Source organism: Ranitomeya imitator, chromosome 2 (genome assembly GCF_032444005.1).
Source record: "Ranitomeya imitator isolate aRanImi1 chromosome 2, aRanImi1.pri, whole genome shotgun sequence".
NCBI lineage: Eukaryota > Metazoa > Chordata > Amphibia > Anura > Dendrobatidae > Ranitomeya > Ranitomeya imitator.
In genome coordinates, this window is record NC_091283.1 from 321010547 (window position 1) to 321032431 (window position 21885).

The 21885-nt window shown below is 44.2% G+C and overlaps 1 protein-coding gene and 1 long non-coding RNA gene across 2 annotated transcripts in view; both read right to left on the reverse strand.

The window, feature by feature from the left end:
* The window catches only part of LOC138663494 (uncharacterized), a 289916-nt gene that overhangs the window by 178111 nt on the left and 89920 nt on the right, over nucleotides 1-21885 (reverse strand). The gene's annotated exons all lie outside the window — the stretch shown is intronic.
* The window catches only part of LOC138663469 (oocyte zinc finger protein XlCOF22-like), a 61263-nt gene that overhangs the window by 13495 nt on the left and 25883 nt on the right, over nucleotides 1-21885 (reverse strand). The window contains exons 2-6 of the mRNA XM_069749689.1: nucleotides 7629-7778; nucleotides 7320-7499; nucleotides 7114-7237; nucleotides 6933-7030; nucleotides 1973-2063 (exon numbers count right to left, since the gene is read on the reverse strand). Of these exons, the coding sequence (XP_069605790.1) occupies nucleotides 1973-2063; nucleotides 6933-7030; nucleotides 7114-7237; nucleotides 7320-7499; nucleotides 7629-7778 (643 nt within the window). The remainder of the gene's footprint in view (nucleotides 1-1972; nucleotides 2064-6932; nucleotides 7031-7113; nucleotides 7238-7319; nucleotides 7500-7628; nucleotides 7779-21885) is intronic.

Genomic DNA, 21885 nt, shown 5'->3' on the forward strand with positions numbered 1-21885 from the left:
ACTATGTAATGAATGAAGATTTCCAACTGGAATATTTCATTCAGTGATATCTAGGATGTGGGATTTTAGTGTTTCCTTTATGTTTTTGAGCAATATATATATATATATATATATATACTGTATATATCCATCTCAGTGAAAAAATATAAATATATATAGTTTTAGAGCTGTGGAGGCCCTGTGAATGCTATGTACGCCCCAGGGCAGTAATAGTGAGGGCAATCTGACTTGTTTCTCAGAGTTCAAGGCTCCAGGGTCACATTGCCAGATTGCCATCATCATAAGCAGCATATCGGGCAGGGAGGGGGGCCCAGGCACAGTTCTTGAACAGAGGCCCCAAGCTATTAGTATCCGCCCCTGCCCCCAGCCAGTGGCGTGTCTCTAATAGCAGCACACGATGCAGCTACTAGGGGGCCAATGAGTCAAGGGGGCCCGCCCGGTGCCAGGGAAGCAGCAGCAGTGGAGCAGCGGGTTACAGGAGGCAAGAGTCAGCTGCTGTGGTTAAAGCCTGTGCCCTCTGTTACAGAAAAATTCATATTCACTGCTCCCCACGTCCATAGTCCCTCCCACCACTATGCACTGAAGCCAGCGCAGAGAGATGGGAGGGACTATAGGAGTGGAGGGTAGTGAATATTCATTTCACTTTAAATGGGAGGCACAGTAGCCGCAGCTCCAGGCTTCCTGCTGCTGGGCAATCACATGTGCCCGTTACTAAAGGGAATGAATATTCACAGCTCTCCACGCCCATGAATACAGTATAAATCAGTGAGCGAGTGAGTACGTGGTGGCCATAGTACTGTAGGACTGCATTATATTCTATGGGCGACTGCATTATACTCTATGGAGGACTATGGGGAGTGTATTATACTCTATGGAGGACTATGGGGAGTCTATTATCCTATATGGAGGACTATGGGGAGTCTATTATACTATATAGAGAACTATGGGGAATGTATTATAGTACATGGAGGACTATGGGGGTGTATTTTCCTATATGGAGGACTATGGTGAGTGTATTATACTATATGGAGGACTAGGGGAAGTATAATATACTATATGGAGGACTATGTGCGTCTGTTATACTATATGGAGGACTAGGGGGCCTAAATTATACTCTATGGAGGACTATGGGGAGTGTATTCTACTATATGGAGAACTAGGGGGAGTGCACTGCAAAATGCAGCATATTCATCAAGTGATTGGATTGGTTATGCCGGAACAAAAATCATTGTTCTCATCAGCAAATCGCCCAGTGAAAACTGCAGATATGCTACTAAGATAATACTGTATGGGGACAGATTGACCTACTAGTGATCATTCTGTCCCCATCATTATTCCTCAGACGGTGTACAGAGGTCGGGAAACAAGCGGCGAATGACTTCAATATTGTTGATCACACTCGTTTAGTGGCCTGAAATCAGCGCATATAACTACAATCAAAATGTTTCTGTGTGATGTGCAATATGTTAGTATTTGGGGCCCCATCTTAAACTTTTGCCTAGGGCCCCACTTTGCCTAAAACCAGCCCTGACAATATGAGCACATTCAGCAGCACAGAAGGTAGATTCATCCAATAAGATATCAGGGATTTAGGAAGCCTACAGCATCATTACCCTCCGCTTTCTCTTACAGGCCCATCATAATATTTTTCGTCAAGTGATTTTCTAACTTGTCAGCACATTCTACATACCCTGTCATTTTACTTTGTAGTTTACAGATCTGGGCAGGTAACGATCTGCGTCTCCTAATCCCAGGGGGTAGGTGGAACCTCCAGGTTGTAAGTTCTAGAGAAAAGGGCTTTCAATGCCCAAAGTCATTTGAACAGTTTTGGATGGAGGAGAATGTTGTGGTCTAGAGGCAAAATGATGATCACACAATTGTGATACAGTCGGACTAGACCACCGATAAAGCAGCCACAGCCGGTGACTGAGAAGAATCTGTGACTTCTCTGCATTTAGTGGTTACTACTCACCTGGGTAGTCATATGTAGGAATCTCCTCTTTACACCACTCATCAGCCCTCACATATGTCTCTGTAGTATTAATATGAGTCAGATCTTCAACCTGAAATAAATATTGTAAAAGTCACACACAGATGGAGAAGTCACATCTATGATCAGCTCTAATCCTGCTATCTCCACAGTTCTTATTACACTAGTATAAAACATACAGTCATGGCTGAAAGTGTCGGCACCCTTGAAATTGTTACAGAGAATGAAGTATTTCTCCCAGAAAATTATTACGATTACACATGTTTTGTTATACACATGTTCATTTATTGTGTGTGTATTGGACAACACAAAAAAGAAAGAAAAAGGCAAATTTGACAAATTTCACACAAAACTCCAAAAATGAGCAGGACAGCTCATTTAAACTTAACTATGGCAAGAAACAGGTGTGGGCAAAATGAAAATCACACCTGAAGCCAAATAAAAAGAGGAGAAGTTGACTTAATCTTGGCATTGTGTGTCTTTGTGTGCCACACTAAGCATGGAGAACCGAAAAAGAAGAAGAGAACTGTGTGAGGACTTGAGAATCAAAATTGTTGAAAAATATCTACAATCTAAAAGTTACCAGTCCATCTGCAGAGGTTTTGATGTTACTTTGTCCAGGGTGTGTAACATAATCAATAAGTTAACAACCCATGGAGCTGTAGCTAATCTCCTTGGACATGGTCGGCAAAGAAAAACTGATGAAAAGTTGTAACGCATGATAGCATCGCAGAAGCAAAGCGTCATGAAGATAAGCGTCGTGATACAGCAGTTATTCCATGGCAGTTAGTCAGGGCAGGAGCCAGATAACCAACACTCTGCTCTCCCGTCTATCCATGTGCTTTATTCCTATCCCCCTTTGCTCCCTTGATGGGCAATCCTCAGCCCATCTTGCCCAAACACACTGCACAAAAAAACTTCATACACTTCCAAAAACTACTTGCTTTTTATCTTCTTTCTCCTACTGATTTCGGGGGACATCTCCCCCAAGCCCAGTCCCCATCCCCCAACCTCAACCGCTACCCTACCTCATTAAAACCATACTAACCTTATTAATATTAATGCACTCCCTCATCTCTCTCGTTCAATTGTGCCCTTTGGAATCCACGGTCTGTATGTAACAAGCTTCCTTTCCTGCACAACTACTTTGTAAACAACTCTCTGAATCTGTTGGCCGTCACTGAAACCTGGATCCAGGACTCTGACACTGTCTCCCCTGCTGCCATTTCCCATGGTGGCTTACAATTCTCCCATTCCCCGAGACCCACAAACACACCTGGTGGTGGAGTCGGCATACTCTTGTCCCCACAATGCACGTTCCAGGTTATACCCCCAGTTCCATCACTCTCATTCCCTTCTTTTGAGGTCCACACCATCAGGCTCTTTCGTCTCCTCTCCCTCAGAGTAGCGGTCATATACCGGCCCCCAGGCTCACCCACCCACTTCCTGGACTACTTCTCAGCCTGGCTGCCGCACTTCATGTCCTCAGAACTACCAACCCTTATCCTGGGAGACTTCAACATCCCCATTAACAGCCCCACTTCCACATCTGCATCCCAGCTTCTACCACTAACCACTTCTCTAGGCCTCTCACAGCTCTCAACCTCTGAAACACACAAAGATGGTAACACCCTGGACCTGGTCTTTGTCCGGCTCTGTTCAATCTCCTACCTGGATAACTCACCGCTTCCCCTCTCTGACAACAACATTCTATCCTTCACACTCACAATTCCTCGCCCACCCCAGCACTCTCCTACCAACCACACATTCAAAAATCTACTTGCCATTAACCCTCATACACTATCACACTCCTTACACTCATCATTGTCCCCAATCTCTTCTTTTTCCTGTCCTGATCTGGCTGTACATCACTACAATGACACTCTTAGAAGCACTCTTGCCAAGTAGCTCGCCTCACCCTCAGAGCCTCCAAACACAGAGTGAAACAGCCCTGCATCTCCCCTGGCTCACTCTCCACATTTGATCCCATCACAGAAGAAGAAGTCTCCAAGCTCCTCTCCTCTTCTCGTTCGACTACATGCACCACCGACCCCATTCCCTCACACCTCCTCCAGTCTCTCCAGTCGTCACAACTCACCTAACTACAATTTTTAATCTCTCCCTCTCCTCTGGCATTTTCCCCTCCTCCTTCAAATACTCTATCATTACTCCATTACTAAAAAAACCTACCCTCGACCCATCCTGCACAAACAACTACAGACCGGTCTTCAATCTCCCCTTCATCTCAAAACTCTTTGAGCGCCTGATCTACACCCACCTTACCCGTTACATCTCCACTCATTCCCTCCTAGACCACAGTCCGGTTTCCGCCCGCAACATTCGACAGAAACTGCACTCATCAAGGTGACCAATGACCTTCTGACAGCAAAATGTAACGGTGACCACTCTCTGCTCATTCTCCTCGACCTTTCTGCAGCTTTCGACAATGTTGATCACCCTCTCCTACTCTCTAGGCTCCAGACACTAGGCATTAAGAACACTACTCTCTCCTGGTTCTCTTTCTGCCTTTCTGACCGCTCCTTCAGTGATCTGTTCTCTGGCTCCACTTCATCTCCTATTCCTCTCACTGTTGGGGTACCTCAGGGCTCAGTCCTTGGCCCCCTTCTCTTCTCCCTCTACACAGCCCCAATTGGACAGACCATCAGCAGATTTGGCTTTTAGTACCATCTTTATGCTGATGACACACAACTATACACGTCATCCCCTGACCTTACGCCAGCTGTACTACAGAACGCCACTGTCTGTCTGTCTGCAGTCTCCAACATCATGTCCGCTCTCTATCTGAAACTCAACCTCTCCAAAACTGAACTTCTTCTGCTCCCGCCTTCTACTAACCTCCCTAAATCTGACATTTCCCTCTCCGTGGGTGGCACCATAATAACACCCCAGCAGCAGGCACCCTGTCTGGGTGTTATGTTTGACTCCAATCTCTCCTTCACCTCCCACATACAATCCCTTGCCCGCTCGTGCCGCTTACACCTAAAGAACATCTCTAGAATCCGCCCTTTTCTCACCATAGAGACAACAAAAACCCTCACTGTCACCCTAATCCACTCCCGCCTGGACTACTGCAATGCTCTATTAATTGGCCTCCCCCTTACTCGACTTTCCCCTCTCCAGTCTATCCTTAATGTGGCAGCCAGGGTTGTCCATCTGGCTAATCGTTACTCAGATGCATCCGCTCTTCGCCAGTCATTACACTGGCTGCCCATTCATTACAGGATACAAGTCAAAGTATTTGTTCTCACCCACAAAGCTCTCCACAGTGTGGCACCCCCATACATCTCCTCCCTCATTTCGGTCTATCGGCCTAGCCGACCGCTGCGCTCTGCAAATGACTTTCGACTAACCTCTGCACTATTCTGTACCTCCCACTCCCGACTCCAAGACATCTCCCGCGCTGCGCCAATCCTCCGGAATGCTCTACTCCAAGATATTAGAACCATCCACAACTTGCATAGTTTTAGGCGCTCGCTCAAAACACATTTGTTCAGAGCGGCCTACCACGTTAACTAATCAAAGTCATTTTAGGTTTGTGTGTGTGTGTGTGTGTGTGTGTGTAGCCCATTCACTATCTCCATCTACCCCCCACCCCCTGAAGATGGCTGGACCATCATTGTAAATACATTATAGTAAATACACACCTGTACTTTGTATCTCCCCCACCTCATCGTAGATTGTAAGATCTCACGAGCAGGGTCGTCTTATTTTGCTTTATTGTATTGTTAACGTTGTTACCTATGACTGTTGTGTTTGAAACTGTTAAATTGTAAAGCGCTGCGGAATATGTTGGCGCCATATAAATAAAGATTATTATTATTAGTCCGGATTGTGGCCAAGCAGCCCCAATCAAGTCCCAAAAAAATTCAAGCTGTCCTGCAGCTTGAAGGTGCATCAGTGCAAACTATCCTTTGACATTTTAATGAAGTTAAACATTATGGCATGAGACATACGAGGACCCCACTGCTGACACAGAGACATAAAAAAGCTAGACAAAAAAAAAGCTAGTTTGCCAAAATGTACGTGAGTAAGCAAAAAGTCTTGTGAACAAATGAGATCAAGGTAGAGCTTTTAGGCAAAGCACATAATTCTACTGTTTACCAAAAATGGAATGAGGCCTACAAAGAAAAGAACATAGTACCTACAGTCAAATATGATGGAGGTTGAAAGATTTTTTGGGGGTCTCCGGCACTGGATTTTTTGACTGTGAGCAAGCCATCATGAAACGTGAAGATTACCAAATGATTTTGCATTGCAATGTTGTGTCCAGTGTCAGAAAGCTAGGTTTGCATCCTAGGTCATAGGTCTTCCAGCATAACAATGACCCCAAACATACTTCAAGAAATCATAAGAAATAGATGGAAACAAATCCCTGGAGAGTTCTGAAGTAGCCGGCAATGAGCCCGGGTCTAAATAGCATAGAACACCTGTGGGGAGATTTTAAAATTACTCTTGGCACCCTTCAAATATGAGAGACCTGTAGCAGGTTGCAATAGAAGAGTGGTCCAAAACTCCAGTTCAGAGTTGTAGGAAGCTGTTGATAGTTATTATAGGAAGTGATAGATTGCAGTTATTTATTCCAAAGGCTGTACAAGCAAATATTAAGTTGACGGTGCAAATAATTTTGCCCAGCCCATTTTGGAGGGGTTTTGGGGAAAATTATGCACTATTTGCCATTTTTTCTCCTCATTTTTTTGTGTTGTTACAATGTACACAAAGGAAATAAAAGTGTATATCAGAACATGTGTAACTGCAATCATTTTCTGGGAGAAATACTTCACTTTCCTGAACAATTTTAACGAGGCCAACAGTTTTGGCCATGAATTTATAATACTGGTGGATAACACAAGACTGAGCACAAGACCTTCACAGCTGTTTACATATCATAGGAGACATCTCATGACACCTTCTCTCCATCTACCTGATGATCCTGAGGAACATTGGGATCTTCTTGTTTACATTCCTGTGCAAGAAGAGGACGGGGACATCTCTCTGGCGTTGTCTTCTTACTGGATAGATCTAGAGGAAACACATACAGGGACTGAATTCATTCTCTACATACAGATAATTATAGACCATGTGTATTTAGTCCTGTCTATTACCTGGTGATGTGATGGGCTGGGGAACCTCCATCATGATGTCCTTGTACAGATCTTTGTGTCCTTCTAAATACTCCCACTCCTCCATGGAAAAATAGACGGAGACATCCTGACACCTTATAGGAACCTGACACATACAATGATACCGTCATCCCCCGATCCCTTCATAGAATTGCTGTATAATGTCCCAGCATTCGCAGCAGTGTCACCTCTCCAGTCAGCAGCTCAATCATCTTGTAGATGAGTTCTAGGATCTTCTGGTCATTGATGTCCTCATGTATCAGAGGGTTACATGGAGGCCCCATGATTGGACTCAAGGGTCTTCCACATCCCTCAGACACAGGGTCCTGACAGCGCTCACTAGAGGTCTTCTTCACTACTGTATAGTCCTGGTTATGGAGAGACACATTAATAAATCTCACTACAGACATTTCCAGAGTTCTCACCTCTCCAGTTCTGTCCATCTGTTATTCTCATAGATAAGAATGATGTAATGTGACGTCACCAGAATCTCTCACCTCTCCAGTAAGCCGGAAGAGGATCTCTAGGGTGAGGTGTAATATCCTCTCCGACATCTTGTCTCTGACCATATCCTTCCTTGATGGGTAAATCAGAAAAATTCTCTTATATAGAAGATCTTCACTGAGAGGATCCGATATTGTAGAGACCTGAATGAGAAGATGAGCCGATGTAACATCATAAAAATCTCCTGTGTAATAATAAAATTACTGTAGATAATAAGGGAAACATATGAGGAGATTTATTATTTTACAGTATTTAGTTTCCTTCTTTCCATCTACTAATAAAACCTATATATTTAGGCCACAGACAACAAGCAGTTTCTTCCTCGGAGTTGGCAGATGAATACGTTTCTCATAGACTCATCTTCCATAACGCTAATTCTCCTCTCATTTACCGACACTGGAATCGTCATTAGCAATACTGCAGGAGATATTCATTACACGCGACAGGAGAAATAACTACCGTATATACTCGAGTATAAGCTGACCCAAGTATAAGCCGACCCCCCTAATTTTGCCACAAAAAACTGGGAAATCTTAATGACTCAAGTATAAGCCTAGGGTGGAAAATGCAGCAGCAACTGGTAAATGTCAAAAATAAAAATAGATACCAATAAAAGTAAAATTAATTGAGACATCAGTAGGTTAATTGTTTTTGAATGTACATATTGAATCAGGAGCCCCATATAATGCTCCATACAGTTTATGATGGGCTCCATTAGATGGTCCATATTAAAATATGCCCCATATAATGCTGCACAAATGTTGATTATGGCCCCATAAGATGCTCCATATAATGCTGCACAAATGTGGATTATGGCCCCATAAGATGCTCCATACAGATAACTGCCCCAGATAATGCTTCACATGGCCCCATAAGATGCTCCATACAGATAACTGCCCCATATAATGCTGCACATGGCCACATAAGATGCTCCATACAGACATTTGCCCCCATATAATGCTGCACATGGCCACATAAGATGCCCTATACAGATATTTGCCCCCATATCATGCTGCACATGGCCGGATAAGATGCCCCATACAGATATTTGCCCCATATAATGCTGCACATGGCCACATAAGATGCCCCATACAGATATTTGCCCCCATATAATGCTGCACATGGCCGGATAAGATGCCCCATACAGATAACTGCCCCATATAATGCTGCACATGGCCGGATAAGATGCCCCATACAGACATTTGCCCCCATATAATACTGCACATGGCTGGATAAGATGCCCCGTACAGACATTTGCCCCCATATAATGCTGCACATGGCCACATAACATGCTCCATACAGATATTTGGCCCAAAAGCTATTGCTGTGATTAAAAAAATAGAAAAAATTACATACTCCCCTTTCCCGTTCCACCGCTGACCGCCGCTGTGTCTTCCCATCCTCTGCACCGACGTTCAGGAAGAGGGCGGCGCGCACTAATCACGTCACCGTGCCCTCTGACCTGAGCGTCACTGCAGAGGACGCGGAAGACACAGCGGCACCGCAGCCGACGGCATGAGGAGCAGGTGAGTATCGCACCATCATACTTACCTGCTCCTGGCGCCGTCGCTGCAGGTCTGTTCCCTGGCGCCGCATTTTCTTCCTGTAGTGAACGGTCACCGTTACCGCTCATTAAAGTAATGAATATGCGGCTCCACCTCTATAGGAGGTGGAGCCACATATTCATTGCTGTAATGAGTGGTACCATGTGACCGCTCAGTACAGGAAGAAACTGCAGCACCGGGAAGCAGGGACCGCGCCGGGAGTAGGTATTACACAGCCCCCGCTCCCCCTCCCCTGCCGACCCCTGGGTATGACTCTAGTATAAGCCGAGAGGGGGACTTTCAGCCCAAAAAAGTGGGCTGAAAATCTCGGCTTATACTCGAGTATATACGGTACTTCATGATGAGGACGACATCTTCATCTTCTACTACGGCTCTAGAAACATATTTGTCCAGAGTCGGTCACTGACTCCATCACCACCGGCCGTCTATATGAAGGTTTCCCGTCTTCCCCGCACTGGAACCTTCTATCACATTAGATCTCAGGTCTGATTCACACATAGAAGTTTGAGACTTTTAAAAAAGCTTTTTTATTTGCACAAACGCCACGGACAGAAATAATTTGATCCTAGTCTCCATGTTCAGTGTTTTATGGGGTTTATTTCTGGCCTTAGGTTTTCCTATATTACAAGAAAACTCCAGAAAAAGCAGATATTAAAATGTTTCAAAAGAAACTTGGCTCCAACAATTCTTGTAAAATTTAAAAAAAAAAACATAAAACAGAAGACACATTTTATTATTTTTTAAATATTTTTTTTTAAAAATTAAACCTTTTGGTCCCCAGAACATAGATGTACACCGTAGAGACAGCACAGGTGTGGTTGCATCAAAAACCCTGGCAGTTTAACCACTTTCTGCTGTCAAAAGCAAACATGGCATCTAAGAAGGTGTGACAGAGTTTGGCTGAATGCCCCTTCGCCCCCAAGTACTCGATAGTGTGGGGCGGCCTAGTTATTACGATACTTACATGCCTAATAATGGTGTCTGGGCTGCAATGCATGAAGGTCTATTAGGCCGGGCCAGAGGCAGCGTCCAATAAGTTACCTTTTAACGCCCCATACACATTAGACTAAAGTTCCATGAAAGCACTGATTTCGGGGGTTTGGCCGACCATATAATGTATTTGGGGGCCTCCCGACAGATGATGTCAGGGCAGAGAAGGATCTGGCATCCTGAATTTCAGAGGATAATCCGTTTGTTCTTCCTGTAGATAATCCTCCGCTAGAGGAGTCTGGAGGCGCCTTTCTCATACAGACCACAGGAAAGCTGGAATATTTGTGTGTATGGCGGAGTCGGGAGAGATGGCCGTCTGCCAAATGACCGTTCGGCCAACTCTTATCTCATGTGTATGAGGCCGTTAGTATTACATTGACAGCAGTGATGATACACGGCACTACAGTAGTACAGGGCATCACCGGAGCCATCAGAGGCTTGTATGTTGTATGATCGCACTAATCAGAGGGGTTTAACAAAGGTTTGAAGTGAAAAAAAAATCACAGTTTTAGCAATAAGAAATATCCTTCACTATAGGGAAAACAGAATCACTGCACAATGTTAGTTACATCACGTCCATAACTACTTTATTATACTCTATTATCCTGTACACAGTGGAGTAGAAAGAAATCACAGGTCCCACAGCAATAGCTGGAATTGGGCTCTACAACTTAAAGCAAAAGGAAAAAAAATATATATATATATATATATATATATATATATATATATATATATATATATATATATATATATATATATATACACACACATCTGGCAGAGTCATATCTCCCGACTCTGCAGACTGCATGCTGCCGTTAGACTTGGCAGACCCGGATCCGATGGTATGGAGATGAATGAGGGAGACCAAGGTCCAAAAAATAAACTTTCCTGATGTCTCCTGGCACACAACACCATATCAATTCAGGACTGCAATCAGATAGAAAATGATAAATACAGACCTTTGTTCTATCTGACTCATCACAAGGAAATTGTTCTCCTGTGTGCCCATGTAGCTCAATATGAGGGCTCCCACACAGTATGATGGCACCCACACAGTATGACGGCCCCCACACAGTATGACTGCCCCTACAGCAACTCATGCAGTATTACGGCCACCACAGCCTGCTACACAAAATAAGGAGCCCCCAGTCAGTATGAAGGCATTTACAGTCCACCACAGTCCCATACTCAGTATAATGACCCCTACCAGCCATACACTCAACATGAGAGCCCAAACATCTCTTATTACTATGCCTCACAATTCCTGATATTTAAAAAACACACACTACTCATCCAACCCTGTTCCCGAGGTGAACTGCTCCAGTCTGTGCATTGTGAGTACTGAGGCTACATACCTCAGGTGTGATGTAGTGACATCATTGTGCCTGCTGTTCACGGAGTCTCAGACTCACAGGCGAAGGCAGAATGGTGGATCAGGAGCTTTCAACACCACTATTCTGTTCAATGGTTTCACCATCAAGGGAGTGTGGATATCTCTGAAATTGTTATGATGGGAAGGAGAAGGTGACCAATGGCAATCCACACTAAGTCCTCCCAATTCATGGGCATCATAGAGACCGAGTGGGCTACAGTTCTGGATGATACATGTCACGGGGTCCTTCTCCGATATCACACAATCAACAGAGCAAGAGAAGAGTAAACAATCCCAAGTCCTTTATTTAGGCAAAAATACGAAAGGTCCATATACAATCCACCACACAAAGGATAAGATAGTCCAGAACCCGAATGCAGTTCAGTAACAGGATAAAAGCCCTGGGAAATGAGAGTCCCACAATCCAGCAGACAGAGGATAACATAGTCCATATACTCTTCTTTCTCTCTGCGGTGCTGTGTTCACATCATAGCTCCACACAGGATTTGCTCTCGGGTCTCACCTCCCTGATATTTTAAAAGTCCTTGTCCTCATTCACAGGTTGAGAGGAAGGTCGCAGGGGCTCATTGTTTCAACAAGCTAGTTCAATATGTCATTAGCATATTAGCAAACAACATGATTCACTGACCCTGTGGAAAGATAACAGTACAGTTTTGTGGGGAAGAATATCAGATGGCAACAACTGCCATTTATCAATTAGCAAGTAACTACTCATCCTACAAGAGAACAACCTGAATATCAGTAAAATTTTAATACAAACAAAATGATACCCACATACCATATCCCACCATCACAACCTCTCCCCCCTCTTAATAAGTGAGCAGGCCATGAGGTCTACATAGACCTCTGTCCTGCTCACTTTAGTCCACTTTGCTCAACTCTTTATAGTTTCTTGTAAGTGGCAGGGGTTGCTATAATCATGATCACTTGTTGTCCTTCCATAAATTCCCGGGTCCTGGTGTTATAGTCATACCAGTTTTTTTCAGTTTTTTTTTTACTGGACTGGGCCATTCGCTGATGTTTGTTAGCCAAGGTAGCTAGCTAGACGAGACGGTCTCTGAACTCTAGAACATAGGGAATGATGGGTGTTCGGATGTCTGCGATATCTCCCTCCAATTGTTCTTTCAGAAGAGTGAGAGGCCCATGGGCCTTCCAGCCAAAGAGATTGCTACCCGGTGAGGTCCGGATATCATGGTGCTCCCAGAAAATGACACTAACTCCCCAATGTCATTTCCAAGGAGGATATCTGCAGGAAGTCGTCCCATAGATTCAATCCAACACAGTCTTTCTCAAAACCATAATCCAAACGCACCAAAGCTCACTATATACACACTGCTCAAAAAAATAAAGGGAACACTAAAATCCCACATCCTAGATATCACTGAATGAAATATTCCAGTTGTAAATCTTTATTCATTAGATAGTGGAATGTGTTGAGAACAATAAAACCTAAAAATGATAAACGTAAATCACACCTAATATCCCACGGAGGTCTGGAGTTGGAATTATGCTCAAAATCAAAGTGGAAAATGAAGTTACAGGCTGATCCAACTTCAGTGGAAATGCCTCAAGACAAGGAAATGATGCTCAGTTGTGTGTGACATCCACATGCCTGTATGATCTCCCCACAATGCCTGGGCATGCTCCTGATGAGGTGGCGGATGGTCTCCTGAGGGCTCTCCTCCCAGACCTGGACTAAAGCATCCACCAACTCCTAGACAGTCTGTAGTGCAACGTGACGTTGGTGGATGGTGCGGGACATGATGTCCCAGATGTGTTCAATCGGTTTCAGGTCTGGGGAACAGACGGGCTAGTCCATAGCTTTAATGCCTTCATCTTGCAGGAATTTCTGACACACTCCAGCCACATGAGGACTGGCATTGTCCTGCATTAGGAGGAACCTAGGGCCAAGGGCACCAGCATATGGTCTCACAAGGGGTCTAAGGATCTCATCGTGGTACCTATTTGCAGTCAGGCTACATCTGGTGAGCACATGGAGGGCTTTGCAGTCCTTCAAAGAAATGCCACCCCACACCATTATTGACCCACTGCCAAATTGGTCATGCTGAAGGATGTTGCAGGCAGCAGATCTCTCTCCATGGCATCTCCAGACTCTGTCACTTCTGTCAAATGTGCTCAGTGTAAACCTGCTTTCATCTGTGAAGACCACAGTGCACCAGTGGCGAATTTGCCAATCCTGGTGTTCTGTGGCAAATGCCAAGCGTCCTCCTCAGTGTTGAGCTGTGAGCACAACCCCCATCTGTGGACATCGAGCACTCAGACCATCCTCATGGAGTCGGTTTCTAACCATTTGTGCAGACACATGCACATTTGTGGCCTGCTGGAGGTAATTTTGCAGGGGTCTGGCAGTGCTCCTCCTGTTCCTCCTTGCACAAAAGCTGAGGTGGCAGTCCTTATGCTGGGTTATTACCCTCCTACGGCCCCCTCCACATCTCCTGGTGTACTGGCCTATCTCCTGGTAGCTCTTCCAGCCTCTGGACACTACGCTGACAGACACAGCAAACCTTCTTGCCACAGCTCGCATTGATGTGCCATCCTGGATGAGCTGCACTACCTGAGCCTCTTGTGTGGGTTGTAGAGTCTGTCTCATGCTACCAGCAGTGTGAAAGCACAACCAACATTCAAAAGTGATGAAAACATCAGCCAGAAAGCATTGGTACTGAGATGTGGTCTGTGGTCCCCACCTGCAGAACCACTCCTTTATTGTGTGTGTCTTGATAATTGCCAATAATTTCCATCTGTTGTATATTCCATCTCCACAACAGCATGAGAAATTGATTGTCAAATAGTGTTACTTCCTAAGTGGACAGTTTGATTTCACAGAAGTTTGATTTATTTGGAGTTATATTATGTTGTTTAAGTGCTCCCTTTATTTTTTTGAGTAGTGTATTTGCGGACACCCCATGCAAGGACAATTGGAATTACCGAGCCCTGGTGAATTGACTCAGGTGTCAGCGATAGTCAGGAATGCCCCCTGTCTCTAAATCCGATAGTTTGTATCCATCATTTAACCCCTTTCTGACATCGGACGTGCTACCCCGTCTAGGTGCCCTAGGCCCGCATGACTATTGACGAGATAGTGCATCATATGCGATAAGCCGGGCTCACGGGGGGAGCGCAGCCGTGTGTCAGCTGATTATCATAGCTGACATCCGGCACTATGTGCCAGGAGTGGTCACGGACCGCTCCCATCACTTTAACCCCCGGAACACTGCGATCAAACAGATCTGGTGGCATAGGGAGGCATCGCGCAGGGAGGGGGCTCCCTGCGTGTTTCTCTGAGACCCTCAGAACAACGCGATGTGATCGCAAGCCGCCTGCACTGTCAGATCACTGATCTGACACAGTGCTCTGCAAAGTGGCAGATCAGCAATCTGACACTATATAGTGATGTCGCACCCTGGCACAATGTAAATAAGTAAAAAAAAATATTACACTGTGTAAAAATATTTTTTTTAAATTCCTAATTAAAGAAGAAAAAAAAATAATATGGTTCCAATAAATACATTTCTTTATGTAAATAAAAAAAGCAATAAAAGCACACGTATTTAGTATCGCCACGTCCGTAACGACCCAACCTATAAAACTGTCCCACTAGTTAACCCCTTCAGTGAACACGAACAAAAAAATAAAAAACGAGGCAAAAAAACAATGCTTTATCATCATACCACCGAACAAAAAGTGGAATAACACGCGATCAAGAACATGGCACCACTAAAAATGTCATCTTGTCCCGCAAAAAATGAACAGCCACACAACGTCATCAGCAAAAAAATAAAAAAAAGTTATAGCCCTCAGAATAAAGCGATGCAAAAACAATTATTTTTTTTATATAAAATAATTTTTATTGTATAAAATCACCAAAACATAAAAAAATATAAATGAGGTATCGCTGTAATCGTACTGACCCGAAGAATAAAACTGCCTTATCAATTTTACCACACGCAGAACAGTATATTTGCCCCCCCAAAAAAAGAAATTCATGAATTGCTGGTTTTTGTTCATTCTGCCTAACAAGAATCGGACTAAAAAGCGATCAAAAATGTCATGTGCCCAAAAATGGTACCAATAAAAAACATCAACTCGTCCAGCAAAAAACAAGACCTCACGTGACTCTGTGGACCAAAATATGGAAAAATTATAGCTCTCAAAATGTGGTGATGCAAAAACTATTTTTTGCAATAAAAAGCGTCTTTTAGTGTGTGATAGCCAAACAGAAACCTGCTATAAAAACCTGCTATAAATAGTAAATTAAACTCCTCTTTTATCACTCCCTTAGTAAGGGAAAAATGATAAAATAAAAAAAAAATATTTCCATTTTCCCATTAGGGTTAGGGTTGGGGCTAAAGTTAGGGTTAGGGCTAAAGTTAGGGTTGGGACTAAAGTTAGGGTTGGGGCTAGGGTTTGGATTACTTTTATGGTTGGGTTATGGGTGTGTCACGGTTAGGGGTGTGGTTAGGGTTGTGGTTAGGATTAGCGTTAGGGGTGTGTTGGGATAGGGGGGTGTTGGGATTGGGGTTAGGGGTGTGTTTTCGGGTTAGGGGTGTGGTTAGGGTTATGGTTCGGGTTGGGATTAGGGGTGTGGAAGTTAGGGGTGTGGTTAGGGTTGGGATTAGGGTTAGGGTTGGAGTTAGAATTGAGGGGTTTCCACTGTTTAGGGACATCAGGGGCTCTGCAAACGCAACATGACGTCCAATCTCAATTCCTTCCAATTCTGTGTTGAAAAAGTAAAATGGTGCTCCTTCCCTTCCGAGCTCTGCCGTGCGCCCAAACAGTGGTTTACCCCCACATATGGGGTATCAGTGTACTCAGGACAAATTGAACAACAACTTTTGCAGTCCAATTTCTCCTGGTACCCTTGGGAAAATAAAAATTCGAGGGCTAAAATATCATTTTTGTGGGAACAAAAATTATTTTTATTTTCACGACTCTGCGTTATAAACTTTAGTGAAACACTTGAGGGTCTACTTTCCAATTCCTTTTTGGAAGTGCATTGAACAGCAAGGTGGATTGCTGCTGAGGGGAAAGAGAAAAAAAAAATCTCTTTAAAATCTTCAGCTTAACGAGTGTGAACGAGCCGAGTGTGACCCGAGCGTAAGTGCGAACGGCGGTAAGTGTATGACTTGAGATTCAGAGACTTTGGATTCAGGGAGTTTCCAAGGGAGGAATTACTGAATTGCGGTCTGTATTTTATTATTACTTTGCATTAATTTTTTATTTAACTTTTCTGTCTGGTGCAATCCCCATTAGGAAATGTGCTCCACTATTGTTAATGCCATCCAGTGCACATCTAGTCACATATATGCAATCCTTGAGCAACCGGTCGAGGGTGCATACTGCTGTGTGAGATGTGAGCACGTTGTGCATTTGGAAGCCCAGGTTCTGGACCTAAATGTGCAGCTGGCAACACTGAGATCCATTCACAATATGGAAAGGAGCCTTCTGCTCACTGAGCAGACGCTCAATGGGATAGATGAGGGGGGATGGTAGGATAGAGCTGCAGGACAGTGGAGCAGCAAGCTGGGTGACCGTTAGAAGGCCGGGTAGAGGGAAGAGTGCCAGGGAGGCTGGTCCTGATCTGGCACAGCCCAATAAGTTTGCTAAGTTGGCAGATGAGGGGGGTGCCAGTACAGGGGTAGCACTGCTGCAGCCAGGCATGTCCTCAAAGCCGGAGGAGTGACTGCTACAGTAAGGAGGGAAATAGGAGAGCAGGGCAGGCCAGACAGGTGCTGGTAGTGGGGGATTCAATTATTAGGGGAACAGATAGGGCAATCTGTCACAAAGACAGGGATAGTCGAATGTTGTGCTGCCTACCTGGCGCTCGAGTCTGACACATCGCTGATCGGGTTGACAGATTACTGGGAGGGGCTGGTGAGGACCCAGCGGTCATGGTGCACATTGGCACAAATGACAAAGTTAGAGGTAGGTGGAAGGTCCTTACAGATGATTTCAGGGAATTAGGCTGCAAGCTGAAAGCAAGGATCTCCAACGTGGTATTTTCCGAAATACTGCCTGTACTAATCTTGCCTTGCGCAGGCGTGTACTACGGAGGACAGAGAATGAACTTCAATCCAATATTGCGGCCAGCATGCAGCCAGCGGGTAAGGAAAGGGTGAATCAAACACCTGAAAACTCTGCCCATATGACCAAAAACCGGTCCCGCCAAATTGAGGTGACAGGTTCCCTTTAAAAGAGGCATAGATTTTACCTCTATACAAGTCACTAGTGCGACCACACTTTGAATACTGTGTACAGTTCTGGTCTCCGGTCCATAAGAAAGACATAGCTGAACTAGAGCGGGTGCAGAGAAGAGCGACCAAGGTTATGAGAGGACTGGGGGGTCTGCAATACCAAGATAGATTATTACACTTAGGGCTTTTTAGTTTGGAAAAATGAAGGCTAAGGGGTGATCTTATTTTAATGTATAAATATGAGGGGACAGTACAGAGACCTTTCTGATGATCTTTTTACTCTTAGTAAACCTATAGGGAGGGCAAACAAAGTCAATACTCCACCATCATACATATATGTAAGAAAACGAAAAAAGGATGGACACACGAGCTAAAATTAACAATTTTATTGAAGACAAAAATCTAAAAAGGTATATAAATACAACAATACAGACAGCAATAAAACAGATGCAATGAAAAAAGAAAGGCAACACTAGTGCCACGCACAAGAAAAAGTGGTCAGGTAAGCCGTACAAAAGATACATATAAGTATATGCCTATAAATAATCAAAGTAGGTAAGCTGCGTGCACTCTTTCACTTTCACTTTCCCTATCACCACGTCACTCAACTGGTCGGTCAGGTATGTGCACTCCCCCTGTCTGCTTCTGCTTCTGGTTTTCATCAGTTGTCTGTATCTGCCGGCCTCCTGGAGCCTTCAGAGCGGTGTGCGCTTCTCACGGCTGGCGTGGCCTGGTTGCCGTGGATACGCGTCCTTCCAGCGTCGCACGGCTGGCCCCTCCCACTGATGCGTCAGTGCAGGGCGCGGCGGTGTGACGTGGGACGCCGACTCCGCCGCTTCCGGCCATCGCTATGCCGCGGTAAGCGCCGCCATTACCGCTCAGCAATCTGCAGCCCAATATAAAAAGATCCCCATGTTACCCTTCACTAGCGCCCCCCGAGGAAGCAACGTATGCGAAACGCGCGTCGGGGCCCCTCTTTCCACGCACAAGTAGCAGCTTGGTTCATTGTTTTCAGCTTTATTCCTTACTCTCCACCTCTATCCTTTGCTACCATCCGGGATCTAGTCTGGCCTTACCTACTATATATTTATGGGACGTTCCCGGTAAAACATTGGTTCATACCATTTCCAATTGGCTATATGGGTTTCCTGATAGTACTAGGATTGTATTTAAGTAATTGCTTGTATGTTTATACTCTGAACCTCCTAATTGATGTGGTACGCCATGGAGCCTTCTAATGTTGGTGTGGCTGCTCCTATGCTCTATTAGCTATAGGCACAATTATTTTCTTGGATTTGTACGCATGTGGAGTAATCAGCTTACCTACTTTGATTATTTATAGGCATATACTTATATGTATCTTTTGTACGGCTTACCTGACCACTTTTTCTTGTGCGTGGCACTAGTGTTGCCTTTCTTTTTTCATTGCATCTGTTTTATTGCTGTCTGTATTGTTGTATTTATATACCTTTTTAGATTTTTGTCTTCAATAAAATTGTTCATTTTAGCTCGTGTGTCCATCCTTTTTTGGTTTTCTTTTTACTCTTAGACCTGAGACGGGGTCAAGGGGCATCCTCTACGTCTTGAGGAAAGAAGGTTTAAGCATATTAACAGATGCAGATTCTTTACTGTAAGAGCAGTGAGACTATGGAACTCTCTGCCGTATGATGTTGTAATGAGTGATTCATTACTAAAATTTAAGAGGGGACTGGATGCCTTTCTTGTAAAGTATAATGTTACAGGGTATATATACACTAGATTCCTTGATAGGGTGTTGATCCAGAGAACTAGTCTGATTGCCATATGTGGAGTCGGGAAGGAATTTTTTCCCCCAGTGTGGAGCTTACTCTTTGCCACATGGGTTTTTTTTTTGCTTTCCTCTGGATCAACATATTAGGCCATGTTAGGTTAGGCTATGGGTTGAACTAGAGGTGTTTAAAGTCTTCCTTCAATCTTAATAACTATGTTACTATGTTACTAATATGGGGTTACTTGTGGGGGGTTTCTACTGTTTATGTACATCAGTGGTTCTGCAAACGCAACGTGACGCCCGCAGACCATTCCATCAAAGTCTACATTCCAAAACGTCACTACTTCCCTTCCCAGCCCTAACGTGTGCCCAAACAGTAGTTTTCTTCCACATATGGGGTATCAGCAGACTCAGGACAAATTGCACAACAACTTTTGGGGTCCAATTTCTCTGGATACCCTTGGGAAAATACAAAATTGGGGGCGAAAAAAATCATTTTTGTGGAAAAAAAATGATTTTATAATTTTCACGGCTCTACCTTATAAACTTTAGTGAAACAATTGGGGGTTCAAAGTGCACACCACACATCTAGATAAGTTCCTTAGGTGGTCTAGTTTCCAAAATGGGGTCTCTTGTGGGAGGTTTCCACTGTTTAGGCACATCAGGGGCTCTCCAAACGCGACATGGGGTCTAATCTCAATTCCAGCCAAATCTCTGTTGAAAAAGTCAAACGGTGCTCATTCCCTTCTGAGCTCTGCCATGCGCCTAAACTGTGGTTTACCCCCACACATGGGATATCAGCATACTCAGGATAAATTGCACAACAACTTTTGGGGTCCAATTTCTTCTGTTACCCTTGGGAAAATAAAACATATTGGATCTGAAGAAATTTTTTGTGAAAAAAGTTAAATGTCCATATTTTTTTAAACATGCTAAAAATTCCTGTGATGCACCTAAAGAGTTAATAAACTTCTTAAATGTACTTTTGAGCACCTTGAGGGGTGCAGTTTTTAGAAAGGGTTCACTTTTGGGTATTTTCTATCATATAGACCCCTCAATTCAAAGTGACTTCAAACGTGATATGGTTCCTAAAAAAAATGGTGTTGTAAAAATGAGAAATCGCTGGTCAACTTTTAACCCTGATAACTCCCTAACAAAAAAAAAATTGGTTCCAAAATTGTGCTGATGTAAAGTAGACATGTGGGAAAGGTTACTTAGTAAGTATTTTGTCTAACATATCTCTGAGATTTAACGGCATGAAATTTCAAAGTTGGAAAAATGTGAAATTTTCTAAATTTTTGCCAAATTTCCATTTTTTTTCACAAATATACGCAAGTAATATGAAATAAATGTTACCACTATCATGAAGTACAATATGTCACGAGAAAAGAAATGACAGAATCACTGGGATCCTTTGAAGAGTTCCAGAGTTATAACCTCAAAAAGGGACAGTGGTCAGTGTTGTAAAAATTGTCCCGGTCATTAACGTGCAAACCACCCTTGGGGGTAAAGGGGTTAAGACATCCTGCAGGTGGCTTTGCCATTGTTCTGTATTCCTGAGGGACAAAGGCCGGAGTTCGTACACTCCAGAAGGGGTTTCTATGATTCCCGGGTCGGTGATCCTCTCGGGTGGGGGTGGTAACTCTTCCTCGGGATGGAGCGCACTAGATTCACTGTACGAGAAGGGGCTGCATTGGGCTCCTTCCGAATCCTTGAGGGACAGCTGGATTGCAAATGCCCAGGTTACCCACATCCATAACATCTCCTCTCGGTGATACCCCTTGGTCATGGTCGGAACTGTTGTGGCCCAGGATTGTGAGGCATGATTGTCATCAGCCTGTGGCTGAAGTTCAGATATAGTCTGAGGGGCCCGGGGCGAGGAAGCAGGCTGTAGTTTATTGTCCGGAAGCCTCCTGCATTGCAGTCGGATAGTAAGGGCCTCATCGGCCAGGGCTGCAGCTCTATCCACAGTGCACGGCGTGCGCTCCCGGATTCATTCCCGTAATTCTGCGGGGCACTTAGCAAAAAATTGTTCTATAAGGAAAGACTGTATAACATCTTCCACAGTAAAAGCGTTTTCTGCTTCCAGCCATCTCCGACATGCCTGTTACATCTTATGGGCATAAATCCTAAACAACCCCCCATGGTGCATGGAAGGTCTTGGAACTGAACCATTATGTAGGTACTAAGGAATCTGATAGCGTGGGATAAAACCAGCCTGAGAACAAAGCTGCAGCAGAAAGGTGTATTTAACAAAATAGAAATGCAAACAGAACTAACACAGATATTCCTGCAATTGAAACGAGGTGCAGAGCACAATATAGTAAATCACAGCTAACT